Source organism: Schistocerca piceifrons, chromosome 8 (genome assembly GCF_021461385.2).
Source record: "Schistocerca piceifrons isolate TAMUIC-IGC-003096 chromosome 8, iqSchPice1.1, whole genome shotgun sequence".
In the NCBI taxonomy this organism is placed as follows: domain Eukaryota; kingdom Metazoa; phylum Arthropoda; class Insecta; order Orthoptera; family Acrididae; genus Schistocerca; species Schistocerca piceifrons.
Window position 1 is genome coordinate 453793646 of NC_060145.1, and position 20591 is coordinate 453814236.

The window sequence follows — 20591 nt, forward strand, 5'->3', positions numbered from 1 at the left end:
AGTGGATACAGAAGTATTATGGAATGAAGAGATACGCTTGAAGTTCTCCAAGGCTATAGATACTGAGGTAATGAATAGCTCAGTAGGCAGTTCCCAGCTGAAGAGGAATAGACATCTCTAAAAAAGGCAATCACAGAAGTTGGAGAGAAAAATATAGATACAAAGAAGGTACAAAAAAATACAGAAATACAAGTCACTTAGGAATGAAATGAATAGAAAGTTCAGGGAGCTAAGGTAAATTGCAAGGACTGATTCAGCATATAGATAAGACAAAACAACCTTTAGTGAAATTAAAACCCAGAGTGGTAACATTAAGGGGTATTCCACTGTTAAATGCAGAGGATAGTTGATAGGTGGGGAGAGCACTCCAGTCTCTATGAAGGAAAGACTTGTCTGATGATGTGTTAGAAGAATAAACGGGAGTCATTGTAGAAGAGATAGGAGATCCGGTATTAGAATTGGTATTTAAAAGAGCTTTTGAAGACTTAAGATCAAAGAAGGTAAAAGGGATAGATAACATTCCATCAGAATTTCTAAAATCATTGGAGGAAGTGGCAACAAAATAACTATTTGCATTGGTGTGTAGAATATATGAGTCTGGTGATACACCATCTGACTTTTAGGAGAAACATTATCCATGCAGTTCCAAAGACTGGAAAAGCTGACAGATGTGAGAATTATCTCACAATCAGCTTAGCTCATGCATCCAAGTTACTGACAAGAATAATATACAGAGGAATGGAAAAGATTATGAGGAGAGGTATATAACAAGAGATATGGGTAAATCCTACTTTACATCCACAATGCCATTGGTATTAAGGACCAGGAATCATCGTAAAATTAATGAGCAGGAAGGTGCATGTACATGGATCAAGGGTGGCCTTGTATGTAAAAATATTTAAATTGTTAGTGATGCAACTCATTATTACAGAAATTAAATAAAATTTCTCTATCCACCGCAAAAAAAAAAAAAAAAAAAAAAAAAAAAAAAAAAAAAAAAAAAAAAAAAAATATGCACATTGATTTTTCCAAAAACCCAAAAAGCTAGTCTTTTGGCTTTAGGAAAGGAAAAGGCACCAGAGAGGCAGCTCTGATGTTGTGGTTGATAATAGAAGCAAGACTAAAGAAAAATCAAGTAACGTTTGTAGGATTTCCCAACCTGGAAAGAGCATCTGACAATGTAAAATTGTGCAAAATGTTCAAAATTTTGAGGAAACTAGGTGTAAACTATAGCGAAAGGTGGGTAATATACAATATGTACAAGAGCCAAGACTAAGCAATGAGAGTAGAAGTCCAAGAACAAAGTGTTCAGCCTATACATAAAAGAATCCATGAAAGAAACAAAAGCAACCTTTGAGAGTGGAATTAAAATTCAAGGCGAAAGGATGTCAATGATAAGGTTCACTGATAACATAGTTTTCCTCAGTGAAAGCGAAGGAGAATTACAGGATCTGCCAAATGAAATGAAAACCTAATGAATGCAGAATATCAATTGACAAGAAGCTGAAGAAAGATGAAAGTAATGAGAAGTAGCAGAAATTAGAACAGTGAGGAACTTAACATCAGGATTTGTGATCATGAAGTATATGAAGTTAAAGACAGTAAAATAACCCACGAACGTTGGAGCAAGGAGGACATACAAAGCAGACTAGCAATGGCGAAAAGGGCATTTCCTACTAGTATCAAGCATGGGTCTTAATTTTTTTAGGAAGAAATTTCTGAGAATGTATGTTTTGAGTACAATATTGTATGGTGGTGAAACATGGACTGTGGGGAAACAGGAATGGAAGAGAATTAAAGCATTTGAGATGTGATGCTACAGAAGAATGTTGAAAATTAGGTGGATTGATGGGGTAATGAATGCGGAGGTTCTGTATAGAATCAGAGAGTGAAGGAATATGTGGAACACACTGACAAGAAAAAGGGACATGATGGTAGGACATCAGTTAAGACATCAGGAAATAACTTCCCAAGTGCTAGAGAAAGCAGTAGAGGGTAAAAACTGCAGAGGAAGATAGAGATTGGAATACACATAGCAAATAATTGAGGACATATGTTGCAAATGCTACTCTGAGATGAAGAGTTAGCACAGCAGAGGAATTTGTGGCAGGTTGCATCAAACCAGTCAGAAGGTTGATGACTAAAATAAAAAATGTACATTTCAAAACTATACATTACCTCAGACTGTACATGGCCTGCAATCAGTGTAGGTCTAGGAATGTTTCTGGAGAATCACCTTCCATTCAGTTTGTGTATTATTTGACAAGTATCAGCAGTGGTTGGATAACTGTAATAAACAAATTGCCTACCATTGTAGAGACAAATCAGTTGGCAACATGCAAGTGAATATGAAATATACAAATCAAGAACATCAATAAACCTATAGATTATAGATTCTTCAAAATGATGTTATTGGAGCACATGAAAGGTTAAGGAGTAGGAGAAACAGCACATAATAAGTTAAAGGAGTTATATCATCAAATGTGAAGGAAGAGGCACAAGCCGTACATAAAAATTTGAGGGTGACAGTCTATCACATTCATTTATTCTCATTGCACCAGGAAGGGAGCCTTCAGGGATGTGGAATGTGTCAAACTAAATATTGGAGGCAAAAGCCATCAAAGTAGATTACTTCTCTAAAGTGTACTAACAACAAATCATGGCCAGTGCTAATCTGTTCACACTGGTAACTATGGGAATTTGAGATTACTTGTGTGTGATTTTTAGACTTACATGACAATACATACACTTTTAAATGGTGTTTGTGGATAGTAATAAAAGTGAATTAAAGATGTGGGAGAAAATGACAACCTTGAAACAAATTCACTGCTCCTTCTTTCATATTTCTCAACTACTGTTTTTATACGATACTTCAGATGAAGTACGTTAGACTCTCACTAATCCGTCCATTCCTGGCACATACGGGTGCCAGATTAGTGGAAGTGCCAGATTATTGAGTGTCTGAAACTTGTTTTATTCATTTTTTTTAATTTGAAAACATAGGGGATAAAGTGTTACTGTACTTTATTAAATTGAAGGATATGATTTTAAAACATAGAGAATATATTTTATTAAATCCAAAAATACATTAATTTTCAAAGAAAACTTAGTCCTTGAGTGTATGCTGTACATAATTATACAGTGACATCACTCACTATGAAACATGTCCCTAATTTTTAACTGTCACCAGCTGGCCACTGTGGCCGAGCGGTTCTAGGCGCTTCAGTCCTGAACCACGCTGCTGCTATGGTCACAGGTTCGAATCCTGCCTCGGGTATGGATGTGAGTGATGTCCTTAGGTTAGTTAGGTTTAATTAGTTCTAAGTCTAGGGGACTGATGAGCTCAGATGTTAAGTCCCAAAGTGCACAGAGCCATTTGAACCATTTTTTTTTAACTGTCGCAATGATGATCCGCGATGGTGGCATGCTTTATCGCCTACATCGGTACTGCATGTATCTGGTTGTTGCATAATGTATGCCAGGAAGATATCGGCAGCTTCAGCACCAACAGTGTGAGAAATCTTCATGCTCTCTCCTCCTGTGTCCTCTTCTTCATCACTTCCATCATTACTTTCTTGTACGCTTTTGATTATTTCTTCATCTGTTAAAAGTTTGGTCTGTATCACAGTTTTCCTCATTGAGCCACTTAGTAACATTTTCATCATCAATTTCCTCTCCCCCTGGAAGGTTGTGGAACATGTCAGTGTACAAAGTAACTGATAATTCCTAATTGACTGGCTCACTGCTGTCACTCACTACTGGATCTAACTCTGCATCAATGGATGGCCACAATTTTCTCCAGCTCTTCATTATGGGAGCACACTCCACTTTATTCCATGCTTTGGCTGCTTGGAAAACAGCATCACATGTGGTATTAGCGCTCCACGCCTTCAGCATAGGCTCAATTGAGTCATTTTCACTTTTGTTCAGCAAGGAGAGAAGACGTGAATGTCGATCATGACATTTAATTGATTCCAAAATTCCCTGGTCCATGGGATGTATTAGGGCTGTCACACTGGGTGGGAGAAAGAGTGCTTGTACATGTATATTATTGGGATTTAGAGAAACATGTGAAGGATAACTGGTAGCTTTGTCAATTATCAGGATAGCTTTCAGCAGAAGCTTTTTCTTCTTTAGCTGTTTTCTCACTGCTGGTACAAACATTTCATGGAACCACCAAGAGAATATTTGTGTGTGCATCCACGCTTTCTTCTGAGCCCAATACTGCACTGGTAGAGTATTTATGTCAGTATGTTGAAAACAACATGGATGTTGGGATTTTCTAATCACTGTAAGCAGTAGTTCATGACTCCCATTTGCATTACAACACATTACTGTTTCTGTTGCTTGTAACCGTGCGCTTCCTTCTCGTTCTTGGCAGCTAATGTTTTTGAAGGAAGGATCTTGTAAAAGAGGATTCCTGTTTCATCAGCATTATACAAGGCATCGGCAGTTAAATCTTATTCCTCTATTATCTTCCATATCTTGCTTAAAAACTCATCAGCATCCTTATCATTAGCTGAGCGACTTTCCCCAGTGACTGTCAGCTGCCGAATGCCATGTTGTTTTTCCCAGTTTGATAGCCAACCTCCAGTCGCTGATAAACAAGTGGCTACCGCCAAGTTGTTTGTTAAATGCAGCTGCTTTTTCCTTTATAATCAGGCCACTGACTGGAATTCCTTTACTTGGTTGTTGTATGAACCATCTATAAACAACTGTGCCTAGTTTTTCATTCTCACTCTTTTGCATAACTTTCTGTTTCCCCAACTCACTATTGATTTGTGTTAAGTACTATCGAATAACATCTTCTTTCTTTTTGATGTCATAAACATGCTCGCCCAACATTGAACTCAGCAGCAATGGGCTTTCTGCGAAGAACCTCAATTTAGCTTTTCTAAAACTTCAAGTTTCTGCTTGAGGTCTAGTGTAACGTGTTTCTTTTTAGAAAACATGATTCCGAACTGTAAAGAAAGCTACAATTTCAATTACAGTATATAAAGCATTGTTTAACTAAGCGTTGTTGTACATGATAATTCATTGTGCATGTGTTTTTGGATGTGCACCAGATTACTGAGAGGCCAGACTACTGAGGGCTGAATTAGCAAGAATCTAGTGTATTTATTAATTAAATAGTAGAGGTGTATGGTCTTTACATTCCTGAGTCCAAATGTTCTTGTCACTTTTAGGAGTGGCTAAAGAAATATTATTTTTCTTTGTTTTTGGATATCTTAGGAATTTCAAATTCCTGTCCGATATCTGCCAGCACCAGAGTGTAAAACTCCATCCTGAATCCTAAATGGGGATGCATAAGCTTTATGTAAATTATTTTGACTTCTAGTATCCTGGTTGTGAATTGCAAAGTATATCCTAAATTCACTTTAATTATTATTAATCACAAATATCATTACAGAATACATATTGACATTTAAGTGCAAGCATCCTTATGTGCTTGAAGAAGCCAGTTCTACTATTCTCCTGGTTGTGTCTAGTATGAATGTGTTTGAGCCATTTATTGATGTACTGTGTCAGCAGCAAACATCACAGTTTCTGAAAAGTCCTCCAGTGCCCTGAGTAAAACATTTATGTACATAAAGAACAGAAGTAGTCTCAGCATCAAACCTAGCAAATACTATATTTAACGATCTATTAAATTTTGGGTGTGCAGCTGTGTAAACCCCACTTCATCTCCTAATATCCAGCCAAATACCTTCTGCCCATCTTTAGAGTGAGCAGACAGACTGATGCTGCTGTAATACATGCACCATCCTTTTAAAAGTGCAGACCGTGCCATTGTGCATGTGGTAGTAGATACACAAGTGCCACAGATGTTGGTCATTGGCAAAGAAGTATGCATAAATGGAATCTGTGACAACGGGATCTATCCATGTTGCAATATCAATGTATCACTATGAACTGCATTGTAGTGATATCTTTATGTGTGTATTAAAGAGAGTGCCAGATTCCAAGGTTTGTCCAGGCTGAAATCCTTACCTCTATATATTAAATTCTTTGCCAAATGAATGTTAAGTGATTCCGTCACCTTTTTTTTTTTTTGGTCATCAGTCTACTGACTGGTTTGATGCGGCCCACCACGAATTCCTTTCCTGTGCTAACTTCTTCATCTCAGAGTAGCACTTGCAACCTATGTCCTCAATTATTTGCTTGATGTATTCCAATATCTGTCTTCCTCTACAGTTTTTGCTCCTTACAGCTCCCTCTAGTACCATGGAAGTCATTCCCTCATGTCTTAGCAGATGTCCTATCATCCTGTCCCTTCTCCTTATCAGTGTTTTCCACATATTCCTTTCCTCTCCGATTCTGTGTAGAGCCTCCTCATTCCTTACCTTATCAATCCAATTAATTTTCAACATTCGTCTATAGCACCACATCTCAAATGCTTCCATTCTGTTCTGTTCCGGTTTTCCCACAGTCCATGTTTCACTACCATACAATGCTGTACTCCAGACGTACATCCTCAGAAATTTCTTCCTCAAATTAAGGCCGGTATTTGATATTAGTAGACTTCTCTTGGCCAGAAATGCCTTTTTTGCCATAGCGAGTCTGCTTTTCATGTCCTCCTTGCTCCATCCATCATTGGTTATTTTACTGCCTAGGTAGCAGAATTCCTTAACTTTATTGACTTCGTGACCATCAATCCTGATGTTAAGTTTCTCGCTGTTCTCATTTCTACTGCTTCTCATTACCTTCGTCTTTATTCGATTTACTCTCAAACCATACTGTGTACTCATTAGACTGTTCATCCCGTTCAGCAGATCATTTAATTCTTCTTCACTTTCGCTCAGGATAGCAATGTCATCAGTGAATCATATCATTGATATCCTTTCACCTTGTATTTTAATTCCATTCCTGAACCTTTCTTTTATTTCCATCATTGCTTCCTCGACGTACAGATTGAAGAGTAGAGGCGGAAGGCTACAGCCTTGTCTTACACCCTTCTTAATACGAGCACTTCGTTCTTGATCATCCACTCTTATTATTCCCTCTTGGTTGTTGTACATATTGTATATGACCCGTCTCTCCCTATAGCTTACCCCCACTTTTTGCAGAATCTCGAATAGCTTGCACCATTTTACATTGTCGAACGCTTTTCCCAGGTCGACAAATCCTATGAAAGTGTCTTGATTTTTCTTTAGTCTTGCTTCCATTATTAGCCGTAACATCAGTATTGCCTCTCTCGTCCCTTTACTTTTCCTAAAGCCAAACTGATCGTCACCGAGCGCATTCTCAATTTTCTTTTCCATTCTTCTGTATATTATTCTTGTAAGCAGTTTCGATGCATGAGCTGTTAAGCTGGTTGTGCGATAATTCTCGCACTTGTCAGCTCTTGCTGTCTTCGGAATTGTGTGGATGATGCTTTTCCGAAAGTCAGATGGTATGTCGCCAGACTCATATATTCTACACACCAACATGAATAGTCGTTTTGTTGCCACTTCCCCCAATGATTTTAGAAATTCTGATGGAATGTTATGTATCCCTTCTGCCTTATTTGACTGTTAAGTCCTACAAAGCTCTTTTAAATTCCGATTCTAATACTGGATCCCCTATCCCTTCTAAATTGACTCCTGTTTCTTCTTCTATCACATCAGACAAATCTTCACCCTCATAGAGGCTTTCAATGTATTCTTTCCACCTATCTGCTCTCTCCTCTGCATTTAACAGTGGAATTCCCATTGCACTCTTAATGTTACCACCGTTGCTTTTAATGTCACCAAAGGTTGTTTTGACTTTCCTGTATGCTGAGTCTGTTCTTCCGAGAATCATATCTTTTTCGATGTCTTCACATTTTTCCTGCAGCCATTTCGTCTTAGCTTCCCTGCACTTCCTATTTATTTCATTCCTCAGCGACTTGTATTTCTGTATTCCTGATTTTCCCGGAACATGTTTGTACTTCCTCCTTTCATCAATCAACTGAAGTATTTCTTCTGTTACCCATGGTTTCTTCGCAGCTACCTTCTTTGTACCTATGTTTTCCTTCCCAACTTCTGTGATGGCCCTTTTTAGAGATGTCCATTCCTCTTCAACTGTACTGCCTACTGTGCTATTCCTTATTGCTGTATCTATAGCATTAGAGAACTTCAGACGTATCTTGTCATTCCTTAGTACTTCCGTATCCCACTTCTTTGCGTATTGATTCTTCCTGACTAATGTCTTGAACTTCAGCCTACTCTTCAGCACTACTATATTGTGATCTGAGTCTATATCTGCTCCTGGGTACGCCTTACAATCCAGTATCTGATTTCGGAATCTCTGTCTGACCATGATGTAATCTAATTGAAATCTTCCCGTATCTCCCCGCCTTTTCCAAGTATACCTCCTCCTCTTGTGATTCTTGAACAGGGTATTCACTATTACTAGCTGAAACTTGTTACAGAACTCAATTAGTCTTTCTCCTCTTTCATTCCTTGTCCCGAGGCCATATTCTCCTGTAACCTTTTCTTCTACCCCTTCCCCTACAACTGCATTCCAGTCACCCATGACTATTAGATTTTCGACCCCCTTTACATACTGCATTACCCTTTCAATATCCTCATACACTTTCTCTATCTGTTCATCTTCAGCTTGCAACGTCGGCATGTATACCTGAACTATCGTTGTTGGTGTTGGTCTGCTGTCGATTCTGATTAGAACAACCCGGTCACTGAACTGTTCACAGTAACACACCCTCTGCCCTACCTTCCTATTCATAACGAATCCTACACCTGTTATACCATTTTCTGCTGCTGTTGATGTTACCCGATACTCATCTGACCAGAAATCCTTGTCTTCCTACCACTTCACTTCACTGACCCCTACTATATCTACATTGAGCCTTTGCATTTCCCTTTTCAGATTTTCTAGTTTTCCTACCACGTTCAAGCTTCTGACATTCCACACCCCGACTCGTAGAACATTATCCTTTCGTTGATTATTCAATCTTTTTCTCATGGTAACCTCCCCCTTGGCAGTCCCCTCCCGGAGATCCGAATAGGGGACTATTCTGGAATCTTTTGCCAATGGAGAGATCATCATGACACTTCTTCAATTACAGGCCACATGTCCTGTGGACACACATTACGTGTCTTTAATGCAGTGGTTTCCATTGCCTTCTGCATCCTCATGTTGTTGATCATTGCTGATTCTTCCGCCTTTAGGGGCAATTTCCCACCCCTAGGACCAGAGTGTGCCCTGAACCTCAATCCGCTCCTCCGCCCTCTTTGACAAGGCCATTGGCAGAATGAGGCTGACTTCTTATGCCAGAAGTCCTCGGCTGCCAATGCTGATTATTTATCAAAATTTAGGCAGTGGCAGGGATCGAACCCGGGACCGAAGACGTTTTGATTATGAATCAAAGACGCTACCCCTAGACCATGGGTACCATTGAGTCACAAAAATATGAAATTGACACTAGAATTTCAACTTTTTTTATACCAGTGTTTTTAGAGGATTTTGTAAAACCCCAGCCTTTTGGGGTTTCAAGTCATCTTCAATGGAGTCCAATACTGCTGTTTTTTGCCTTCAGTGGATGGCAAAAAGTCACTTTAATTTTGTGTCTGGTGAGAATCTAACCTATTTTTGATAGTATGTTGGGAAAGGCACAGACTTAAATTTCTTTTTCTTTTTTTCTTATGTCCACTTTACGTTTTATTTATAGCATATCGTGTATGTATTGTGGAGAATACTCATCTGCTTCAAAAACTCCTTCTACGAGAAGAAGCTCATCCTACATATTGCTCTCATCAGTAGTGCTATGTGCTTGGTGAATCGTAGTTCTGTACGAGTTGTCTTCTGATAACTGGGTATCATCACAAGTAGATCAGAACTTAGCAGACACAAAGGTAAAGCAACTTTTTAACCTACCCAGAAGACAGGGTTCTGTCAAAGATGACTTGATGTTCCACAAGGCCAGGGTTTACTAGATCCCTTGCATGTATGGCATTTCATATGTGAGACAGCTGAACTTGTACAGCACTTGAAAGATGCACAGAACGCCACAGGTACACATGGATCCCTCAGCCCAATAACCTGGCTGTTAGTTTTGAAAACGTGAGTTAATAACTTTTGTGATTATTTTAACAGATGAGTGATGGTGGAGTATCTAACGCCTTTCTGAGGAAACCTATTGTAACTGCTTCTGATGCATCATTTTTAGGAAGAATTGATAGGCAACAGTGTGAATTTAACATTATTCTTCTCACCATTCTGTCATTAGATGGTGGAATATTATTTGTCTTTTGACTTCATTCATTTAAAACCTATGACGTCACGGTCGACGAAGCTTTCCAGTCCTGATACATTAGGTATGCCTGTACCACCTCGTACAATAGCGACTGTCAACCAGCCGTTACCATGCGAAAATGTATCATTTAGATCAATACTGAAGTTCAGTCTACATCCACAGAAGACAGCGGGTCCATCTAGTAGTGAATGTGCGGCGACAGATTTTATAGTATTCTTCTTCTTGTCGGCAGCAGATGTTGTCATTTCGACGTCTTCTATTGTTTTATATATTGTCTGTCTTGCACGACAACGGTATCTTCTGTAGGGCATCTTGGCAGCGTTCAATGCAGTTGCCTGTGCAGCAGCAGCAGCGCGAATGATCCGCTCCACGGGCAGCGCTCGCTTTTATAGCCGCGCACTGGCGCGGCGCCAGATAAGGGACTTAGAATATTTCACAGTGCCAGCCGCGTGTTATCCCGGACGGGCGCACTAGCCTCACTAGGTGCGCCCGTCCGCTGTTTGTCAGTCTTCGGCTGCTGGTGCACTGCCAAGATGGCACATTCCATGCTTGTGAAAATGCAAATAAAGACTTTGGCAAATCATCATATATGTCACCCTCACCCTTTTCCTTGTATACACGTAATAGACGTAAGATATCTGTAAATGAAACTGTATTTATTTGGATTAAAGGTAAAGGTACATGTGAATATGTAAATTTGTTGGAGACTGTACTTTGTATTTTCATAAATAAATTGATCTGTAGCGTAGCTGAGAACCGGACAAGGGTGCATCTAGAATCTGTCGACATAGAGTATGCAACAGCATGTTACATCAGCTCTCTGAGCGCGTGACCTTTGACCCCGCCGATAAGGCGGCTCAAGGCCATCTTGGAAGCGCGCCAGCTGCCGAAGACTGACAAACATCCACAGAAGACAGCGGGTCCATCTAGTAGTGAATGTGCGGCGACAGATTTTATAGTATTCTTCTTCTTGTCGGCAGCAGATGTTGTCATTTCGATGTCTTCTATTGTTTTATATATTGTCTGTCTTGCACGACGACTGTGGATGTAGACTGAACTTCAGTACTGATCTAAATGATACATTTTCGCATGGTAACAGCTGGTTGACAGTCGCTATTGTACGAGGTGGTACAGGCGTACCTAATGTATCAGGATTGGAAAGCTTCGTCGACCGTGACGTCATAGCCTACCGCACATTCCACGTTTGTGAAAATGCAAATAAAGACTTTGGCAAATCATCATATATGTCACCCTCACCCTTTTCCTTGTATACACGTAATAGACGTAAGATATCTGTAAATGAAACTGTATTTATTTGGATTAAAGGTAAAGGTACATGTGAATATGTAAAATTTGTTGGAGACTGTACTTTGTATTTTCATAAATAAATTGATCTGTAGCGTAGCTGAGAACCGGACAAGGGTGCATCTAGAATCTGTCGACATAGAGTATTGCCTTGTCCTTGGAATTGCAAATTTTTTATGCATATTACAATATTTCAGTCTTTTTGATGACACATTGAAGAATTTTGCGGGTATGTTTGGAGTTCATTCATAATTCCGCAATAGAGGTAGTCCTCTGCAGCAAACAAAACTCTCTCAACTTTGCACAAGATACTTTGAGTCCAAATGTAAGCTACCCCCTTTCTCAACATCAACTGTAATTTTCCCTAATCCATTAAAAGGAATATTGCTGTAAGAACATTTTTAGGAAAGAATTAAATTTATCATCTACTTGGAGTTCTCGGCACATTTCTCCCCATGGCCCATCCAGCGAGTTCTCCTCAAATAGTGTACGTGAGTCAGCGTTTACAGTTCTTCTGTGAAAGTGTTTTTTTCTCTTCTTAGTGAAATAATCAGAAACTGCCAGTTCATCTTCGCCAAAGCAGTTATAATCCCATTAGTATGCAGTATCAGTTATCTTTATTACACCAGAACACTCCAGGACTCAGAAATAAAGTTGATGAACTACTCATTTATATTGATGAAATGAACTCATCTAACTAAATTGACATAATCTGCCTCTCTGAACATCAAGTGACCACTGGTATAGATATGTTAGACATTTCAGGATTTAAGCTAGCTTTCTACTTCTGCAGAGTAGATATGGATGGAGGAGGAGTTGCCACATTTATTAAATACTGCCATAAATTCAAGAACATTGACATTAATAAATTATGTTTAGAGCAGCATCTAGAAGCATGTGCAACAGTAGAGTTCCATAACAGATCCTATATAATAGTAACTATTTACCAAGCACCTGCAGGAAATTATAATCTATTCATAAATTATCTAGAAGCTCTTTTTGGTTATTTAATGGGAAGAAACAAAGAAATTTTGATTGCTGGTGATTTTAATACAGATTTTCTAATGCAATCTTCCCCAGTAAACATTTACTGCAGTTAGTAATGTTGTCTTTCAATCTAACTCACAATGTAAACTTTCTAACTAGGATCACTAAATTCTCAAGGACATCCATTTATAACATTTTTATAGACAAATCAAAGGAACAAAATCATTTCATAAAACCTGTAATAAATGGACTATCAGATCATGACATGCAGCTCCTTGTTTTAGATGTAAATTCTAAGCAGATTATCAAGACTGCTAAATCTGAGTACAGGAGAGTAGTCAATCAACCAAAAATTGAGTGTTTTAGAAAACTGCTCAGAGATATGAACTGGAAAGATGTTTATAGTGCTCATGACATGAATGAAAAATATAACACATTCATGAACAATGTCAGTACCATGTTTGAAAACTGCTTTCCTCTAAAAGTTACTCAAATTAAACATAAGTCTATAATAAAACCATGGATTACACAAGGAATAAAGATTTTCTGTAAGACAAAAAGGAAAATGTATCTGTCGACCAAGAATAGCTCCAATGCTGATGATTTAGCTAAATACAATGAATACTGTAAAATATTTAAAAAACAGTGATTCAGACATCTAAACAAATGCACTACAAGAAGAAGATAGCAATCAATGTCAGGGAACAAAATAAAAACAATATGGGATATAGTGAAAGAGTGGAACCAGAAAGGAACAGGAGCAAAAAGCATTAATGGTAGATGACACATTAGTAACTGATGGGCATAGTGTGGCAAATCTATTTAACAAGTACTTTATATCTGTTACTGATAGAATGGGATTGTCAGGATCAGGAAATAATGCCCTTGAATATCTGAAACTAGCCTTTACAAATAGCTTTAGGTACATGAATATGTCACTCACTTCACCAAAAGAAACAACTTCCATAATAAAATCTTTAAAAACAAAGCATCCTAGTGGTTACATTGAAATATCAACAAAGTTAATTAAGGCATGTTCTTGTGAGTTTAGTACAATTCTAAGTTACTTGTGTAACCAGTCAATTATAACTGGGACATTTCCTGACTGGCTAAAATATGCAGATGTTAAGCCTCTATTCAAGAAAGGAGATAAAGAGATACCATCAAACTACAGACCGATTTCACTTTTACCAGCATTCTCAAAAATTATATAAAAAGTAATGTACAGGCAGCTTCTCAACCATCTGACCACAAATAACATATTATCAAGAACACAGTTTGGATTTCTGAAGGGTTCTGGTATCGAGAAGGCTGTTTACACCTACAGTGAAAATGTACTTAATTCATTAAATAACAAACGACAAGCAGCAGGTATTTTCTGTGATTTGTCAAAGGCATTTGACTGTGTGAACCACAACATCCTGTTAAATAAATTAGAATTCTATGGTGTCACGGGCAGTGCTGCAAAATGGTTCAAGTTGTACCTCACTAACAGGAAACAAAGGGTGTCAGTGCAAGGGACTAGTGAATTAAGTCATCAGTCATCATCAGAACTGGAAGAAATTACATGTGGTGTCCCACAAGGATCCATCCTAGGGCCATTGCTTTTTCTTGTGTACGTTAATGATCTCTCATCACTTACACTGCCAGAAGCAGAGTTCGTTTTGTTTGCAGTTGACACAAGTATTGCAATAAATAGTATGTCGAGTGTAGTTCTAGAAAGATCTGCTAATGATATTTGCATGGATATTAATAAATGGTTTAAAGCCAACTCACTGACATTAAACTTAGAAAAGACTCGCTGTATGCAATTCAGAACCTGTAAGGGGTTTCCAGCCAGCATATGCATAAAGTATGAGCATATGCATAAAGTATGAAGAAGAGCAGATAGAAGAGGTTGAGTCTTAAATTCCTGGGATTACAACTTGATAAAAAATTCAGTTGGGAGGAGCACACCACAGAACTGCAGAAACGCCTTAACAAATCTGTATTTTCAGTTCGATTGTTGGCAGACATAGGTGACAAAAATTAAAAAGCTTGCATACTTTGCCTACTTTCATTCCATAATGTCATATGGTATAATATTTTGGGGTAACTCATCAAGTCAACAAAAGTTTTCAGAGTCCAAAAGTGTGTAATACGTATTATTTGTGGAGTAAATTCACAGACGTCCTGTAGAAACCTCTTCTAATCTAATTCTGCTGATGGTGGTTCTTTGCTGCAGCCATCAGACAATCTTGGCCAGATCTTGGCCAGATAAGCCATTTATTATAAGATTCACATCCACAAGGACTGCTGAAAAGCAATGCCTCCAAAAATTTTATGTCAAAACTCTTAAAGCCTTTTAAATAAAACAATTAACATTCTACATCTTTATTCTTCATATGAATATATTTATTTCCCATATTTTACGTAATATTGTTTTTATTCCATCCTGGATTTTCCATTTTTTATATATTTCTCAACATAGCCACTCTGGTGACGAACACATTTCTCTCAATGAGAGACTATTTTGTTGATATTGTCACTGTAGAATATTTGACTTAGTTGACAGAGCCACAATCTCACCTTTGCTTGCACCACTTCATCACTATGGAAGTGAAGTCATCTAATGTGTTTTATAAGTTTTGAAAACAGATGAAAATGGGGGCCAAGTCGGGGACTGTATGGAGAATGATCAGTGATAGTGAACCCAAAGTGTCAGATTGTTGCAGCACTTATTTGTAGTTTGGCATTGTCATGCTGAAGGAGAGAGTATTCCTTGTGTGGATGAACTCTTTGAATTCATGCTTTCAATTTTCTGAAGATTGTGGCACACAGATTTTCACACACAGCTGTATTACACACTACAATTCAGAGCCCGAGGTTGCAACTTGCATCAGCAAAGGAAGAAAGCTGATGGAGTAGTGTGCATGAAATGTATTGCCTCATCTAATACTGATAACAGAGCAAGAAATTCTGAGCTTTAAGTTTCAGCACAAATGAAAAATAGAGGTACTTAGAAATAAATGAATGTTGTGCAGTTTCCTTCTGTTCTAGTTGTTAACTTTACTGTGGCGATGAAACAAAAGCTGGACATTACTAACTCTGAGTACTCCCTATAAGAACAATCCAGAAGAAAATCACTTTTGCAATTGTGATGCCATTATAACACAATATAGTCAGTTCTCATTTATTACCACGAAGTATATTTAGTACAATGTAATTGATTAATTAAGTTTAAAACCTATGTATAAATGCCATTTCGTTTTGTAGTTTCCTGTAAAAATATGAGTACTTTGTCTCTCTTCTCAAATAAGTTTCTGATGTTCTGATGGAAAAGTCCAAATCTTTTATGATTGTGGCCCTTTGTGGTTTTCAAGATGTCGATTTTTCTTTCTACACTGATCATTGCAACTGTAATTATAGCAATTCAGCAGCTATGCCTTTCAGAAATATTTACTCTAAACATCCTAGTGAAAATACTGCAAATCACTGCATGCCCTGGAAATTAGTCATGCAAATAACTTCCAAGATGAACATTCAGAAATAGATGTTGGCACATTTGGTACAACTACAAAAGGGCTGAGGCATCAATCACGTACATGTGTGATGACCCCTCCTTTACTGGCTAACTTCTGATACCCTGTATATACATGTTCAACAGAGTACTTCTCCAGATCTTGTTGTAGTGCTCAAAGTGTGATACTGTCCTCAAATATGAGGTAGTTCTAAACAAATATTGATGGTCTACAATATAAGAAACAACTATTAATGGCTGTGCATTACATCAAACTCTATACATGAAATCATTTTTTTCGTTCTAAATATTATCGTTTTTTTAATACATGCTTTTACAGGGTGGTTCCTGTTTTCAAGGAGTTTAACTTTAATGCCTGTAGCCTGAAGACAGCCAATTAATGTTTTCCGCAGTTTAGCAGGCCTGTTGTAGTTTCATTTTGTTGTAGTTTCAGTTTATTGTGAAAGGAACTGCAAAATATTTACAACTCATTTTTTTGAAAAAGAGTTTTTTTTTTTAATATTTTGTACTTTTCCAATGAAATATTTTTGTACTGTCATAAAGTATCACTTACAGGGTGACATACTTTGCTGTTGAACATACAAATAGGGGACATTGGCTTTTCTGAAATAAGGGACTAGACCACTTTCTTTTCAGTAAATTTGTTATTATTATGGTCTTAATGTGCATAGGAGCATAAAAAATTCATGAAATTATTGCTATTATTTTAAAAGTAATGAGATGTATGAGCTTCACCAAATGTACAACCTTCCAAGTGGCTCTTCTTGTCTATGTTGAGCCAAAATTAATATGGTCCAGAAGACATCAAAACACCATAATTAGTGCCTTTAGGTGCAAATCTGAAGAAGAGACACATATATGCATTAAGTACTCTTACCAGCTCTACATCTAATGTACATTTATACTCCACAACCACTGTGAAGTGTATGTGGAGGCTACTCTTGTGTTGTACCAGTTTCTGGGGCTCCTTCCCTTTTCATTCAATTATGGAGTGTGGGAAAAATGATTGTGTAAACTCTTATGTGCGCACTGTAGTTAGTCTAATCCTTTCCTTGAAATCATCACAAGACTGACATATAGGGGTTTATAGTGCATTCCTATATTCATCTCTTGTGAATGATTCTTGAAATTATGTGAGTAGTCTTTTATGGAATAGGTTGCATCTGCCAGTTCACGTTTTTCAGCAGCTGTGACACTCTTCCATGGGTCAAACAAACATGTTACCATTCCTGTTGTCCTTAGTGTACATACCATATCCACTGTTAGTCCTTTGAAGACCAGTTGCTTTTCCTATCATTCTATCAATAAACTGAAGTCGACCACCTGCTTTAGGGATTATTGAGACAATTTGATTTTTCCATTTCATATCCCTACAAATTGTAACATCCAGTTGTATCTCACTGACATAGCAGTCATGGGATGCTATGTTTCTTTACTTTTTTTTTCATTTTGTTATGTATGCAGTTTATGAACATTGTTGATCTTGATACTACTTTGAAATCTTATCAAGATCAGACTGAAAATTTGTGCTTTTTTTTCAGTCAGAACCTCATTATGTATAACAGCATCATTTGTGGAAAGTCTGATGCTATTATATTGTCTGCCAAGCCTTTAACATACAAATGAACCGTAAGTGTCCCAACACACTTTCGTGGAGTGCATCTGATTTTACTTCTTCATTTGTCAATGACTCCCCATCCTAGATAATATGCTGTAGCCTCCATAAAAGTAAATCTTCAATCCAGTCACAAATTTTATTTGATATTCCATACAACCATATTTTCATAATAAGTGTAGGCATGGTACCAAGTCAAATGGTTTTCAGAAGTCAAGAAATGCTGTGTCTATGTGACTGCCTTGATCCATGGATTTTATGATGTCATAAAGTACATCTGTACATTATTTTACCATTTACATTAGATTATTAGTTATCATTTAAAATGTATGGCATCAATATCAGCATGAAAAAAATTGTAAAAATTTCTTTCTCACTACATGACAGTGCTACCACAATTTTTTAAATGTGTCATGTGTCCAAGGCAGGCTAGAATGCTAGTTGATCACTCAAAGAAAAAATTTGGTGAATAATCTAAAATAGCATGTAAAATCATGAGTATTCGAGGTCATGATGACAAAGATAAATTAATGTTGTTATTGCATTGCATTTTCTTCATTATAGAGCTAAAATTAAATCAAGTCACACAATTGTAGACCTCAATGCTAATTAATTATTTCCTGTAGTGCACATGGATGTTTGTAATGTTTAAATAATTCTGTGTAAATAATTTCTCGTTTCAGAAAAAGAAGAGAAATCTGTAACATCACAGAGAGCACTGAATTTAGCTGATAAAATAACTTCACAGACAGATCGTTTGGATGCAATGATCATGAAAGCTGAGCAGGCAGAAATGAGCATGTCCCACCAGAACAAGCAAATGCGATCTTTTCTCAGATAATAATTTATCACTCTAGTGGATACCCTTAAGACATATCTTAAATATGACCAGCTGCTGAAGTCTTAAACTGAAAATGGTTTGCAGTATTTTGGGGATCTGTTGCTTCTTTCTGTGATTTCTTTGTATGAGTAAATCCATTTTACCATCAGTATTACAAATGCAAAAGGTTTCAACAATATGTTTTTTTAGGATGACAACAGCAGGTATAATTAATGATTTTACAAAATTAGTGCACTAGATCTGTATTAAAGATGGGTGACAGGCCTTTGAGGTATAAGACTGATCATCCGGCCACATGTTTATAATTAAGAGAATAAATGTGACACCTAGCTGTTGCATTCCTGCCTATAGCATTGCAGTACTCACATTTTCATTAAGCTCAATTTTGTTTGAAGTGTAAGTGTTGCTGCCATAACTGAAACACTTGCCTCTGCTTTCGTACAGAAGATGTTGAAGTGGTGTAACATGCCAAATGACATCTATTTGCTGTTTGTACACTTGCTTGGCAAATTTTACTTTTCAGGATTTAGGTCATGGTCTAAAGCATATTTTGGAGCCTAACATTTCATTTTTGATTATTTTGTTGTTGACAAATGTTGCATGGCTGTTAAATTATTTTCTGTTATTGTTATTATTATTATGTTTTTTATTATTTACACAAAGGCCCCTAATTTATCTTGCTTGTCCAGCATCCTTCTTTACTGGGAAGGGGCAGAGGGTTCTGTACTGTGACCATCAGTGTCATCAATAATTAATAAATGATGTGCCAAATCATGTACTGCCAGTGGATGACAGTGGCCTGTTTGTTATAAAGATGAATAAAGCTGATTTACATGATAGAGTCATTGTAGCAAGAGAGCAAGCAAGCAAATTGTTTAGACAAAAATTCATTGTGAATGCCAAAGAGAAAGCAATTTAAATGAACTTCAGCCATATGAAGAACAAATTAGAAAGTAATCTAACAATAGTACTTGTTTAGACAAAAATTCATTGTGAATGACAAAAAAGGAAGCAATTTAAATGTACTTCAGCCTTATGAAGGACATATTAGAAACTAATCTAAAAATAGCAGTTGGCCCACATAAAATAGAGCAAACACTCCATATTGCATTTTTAGGAGTGTTGATGGAAGCACATTGGCAGAAACATACAGAATTGTTAAAGAAAACATTGAATCAGTAGAGTTGTATTCTAAATACACTTAAAAATTTCTGTAGTATTAAAACAATTTTCTGTAACTACATTGCTGCCATGCATGGCATGTGAAGATAAATCATAGTCTTAGTGGAATACCAGTCTGTCTTAACATCGATTTGTACTTTACAATCATATAAGTATATTTTTAAGAAATTTTAAATCACAACCCTACAAATAATGTAGTTGTGTTAAGGTGCATGTTTCTGGAGCTACACAATGAATTCTCAGTCATAGAGTCAATTCGATAACTACGAAACAAGATATAGAGATGATTTTCATAGAGAAATACACACAAAAGGCAAGTATCAAAAAGTGCACTCTGATAGCCAAAAATTCTGCTTAGTGCACCATGTAAGGAAATAAAGACATCATTATTCCACACATTTAACCAACAACAGTTTTTACAGTATTGAATAACATGTGAATCATCAGACTTCAAAGCAAGGAATCCCTCCCAAATCAGGTCTGAGTGAGCTGTCCTTTCTTTAAAACTTTCTCCTTACCTAATACTCTCTCTTCCCCTAGGAAGGGCATAATACTTCCAAAAGAGACTGTATCATCATGTACCTTGGGAGCAAAAATATTTTTGGCTCATCAAGCTAAGTACTGGCCACTAACTGTGTCTCATAATAAAATATAATAAAACTTTTTTTACTGTGCTAATTTATATATTGCCTGTAATTATGTGTATGGCTTCAAGGTCTACATAAGAATACTTTATTAACTAAAATTTAATGGTAAAATTGTTTCATATCTTACTGTCTATGTAAAATTAATATAATATAGGGAAACAATCCACGTGGGAAAAATTTATCAAAAAACAAAGATGATGTGACTTACCAAACGAAAGTGCTGGCAGGTCGAAAGATACACAAACAAACACAAACAT

The 20591-nt window shown here is 37.1% G+C and overlaps 1 protein-coding gene across 1 annotated transcript in view; it reads left to right on the plus strand.

Annotated features, from left to right (window-relative positions):
* The window catches only part of LOC124712443, a 122105-nt gene extending 103319 nt beyond the window's left edge, over window positions 1-18786 (plus strand). The window contains exon 4 of the mRNA XM_047242737.1: window positions 18348-18786. Within this exon, the coding sequence (XP_047098693.1) occupies window positions 18348-18505 (158 nt within the window). The 3' untranslated portion in view covers window positions 18506-18786. The remainder of the gene's footprint in view (window positions 1-18347) is intronic.
* The last annotated feature ends 1805 nt before the right edge of the window (window positions 18787-20591 follow it).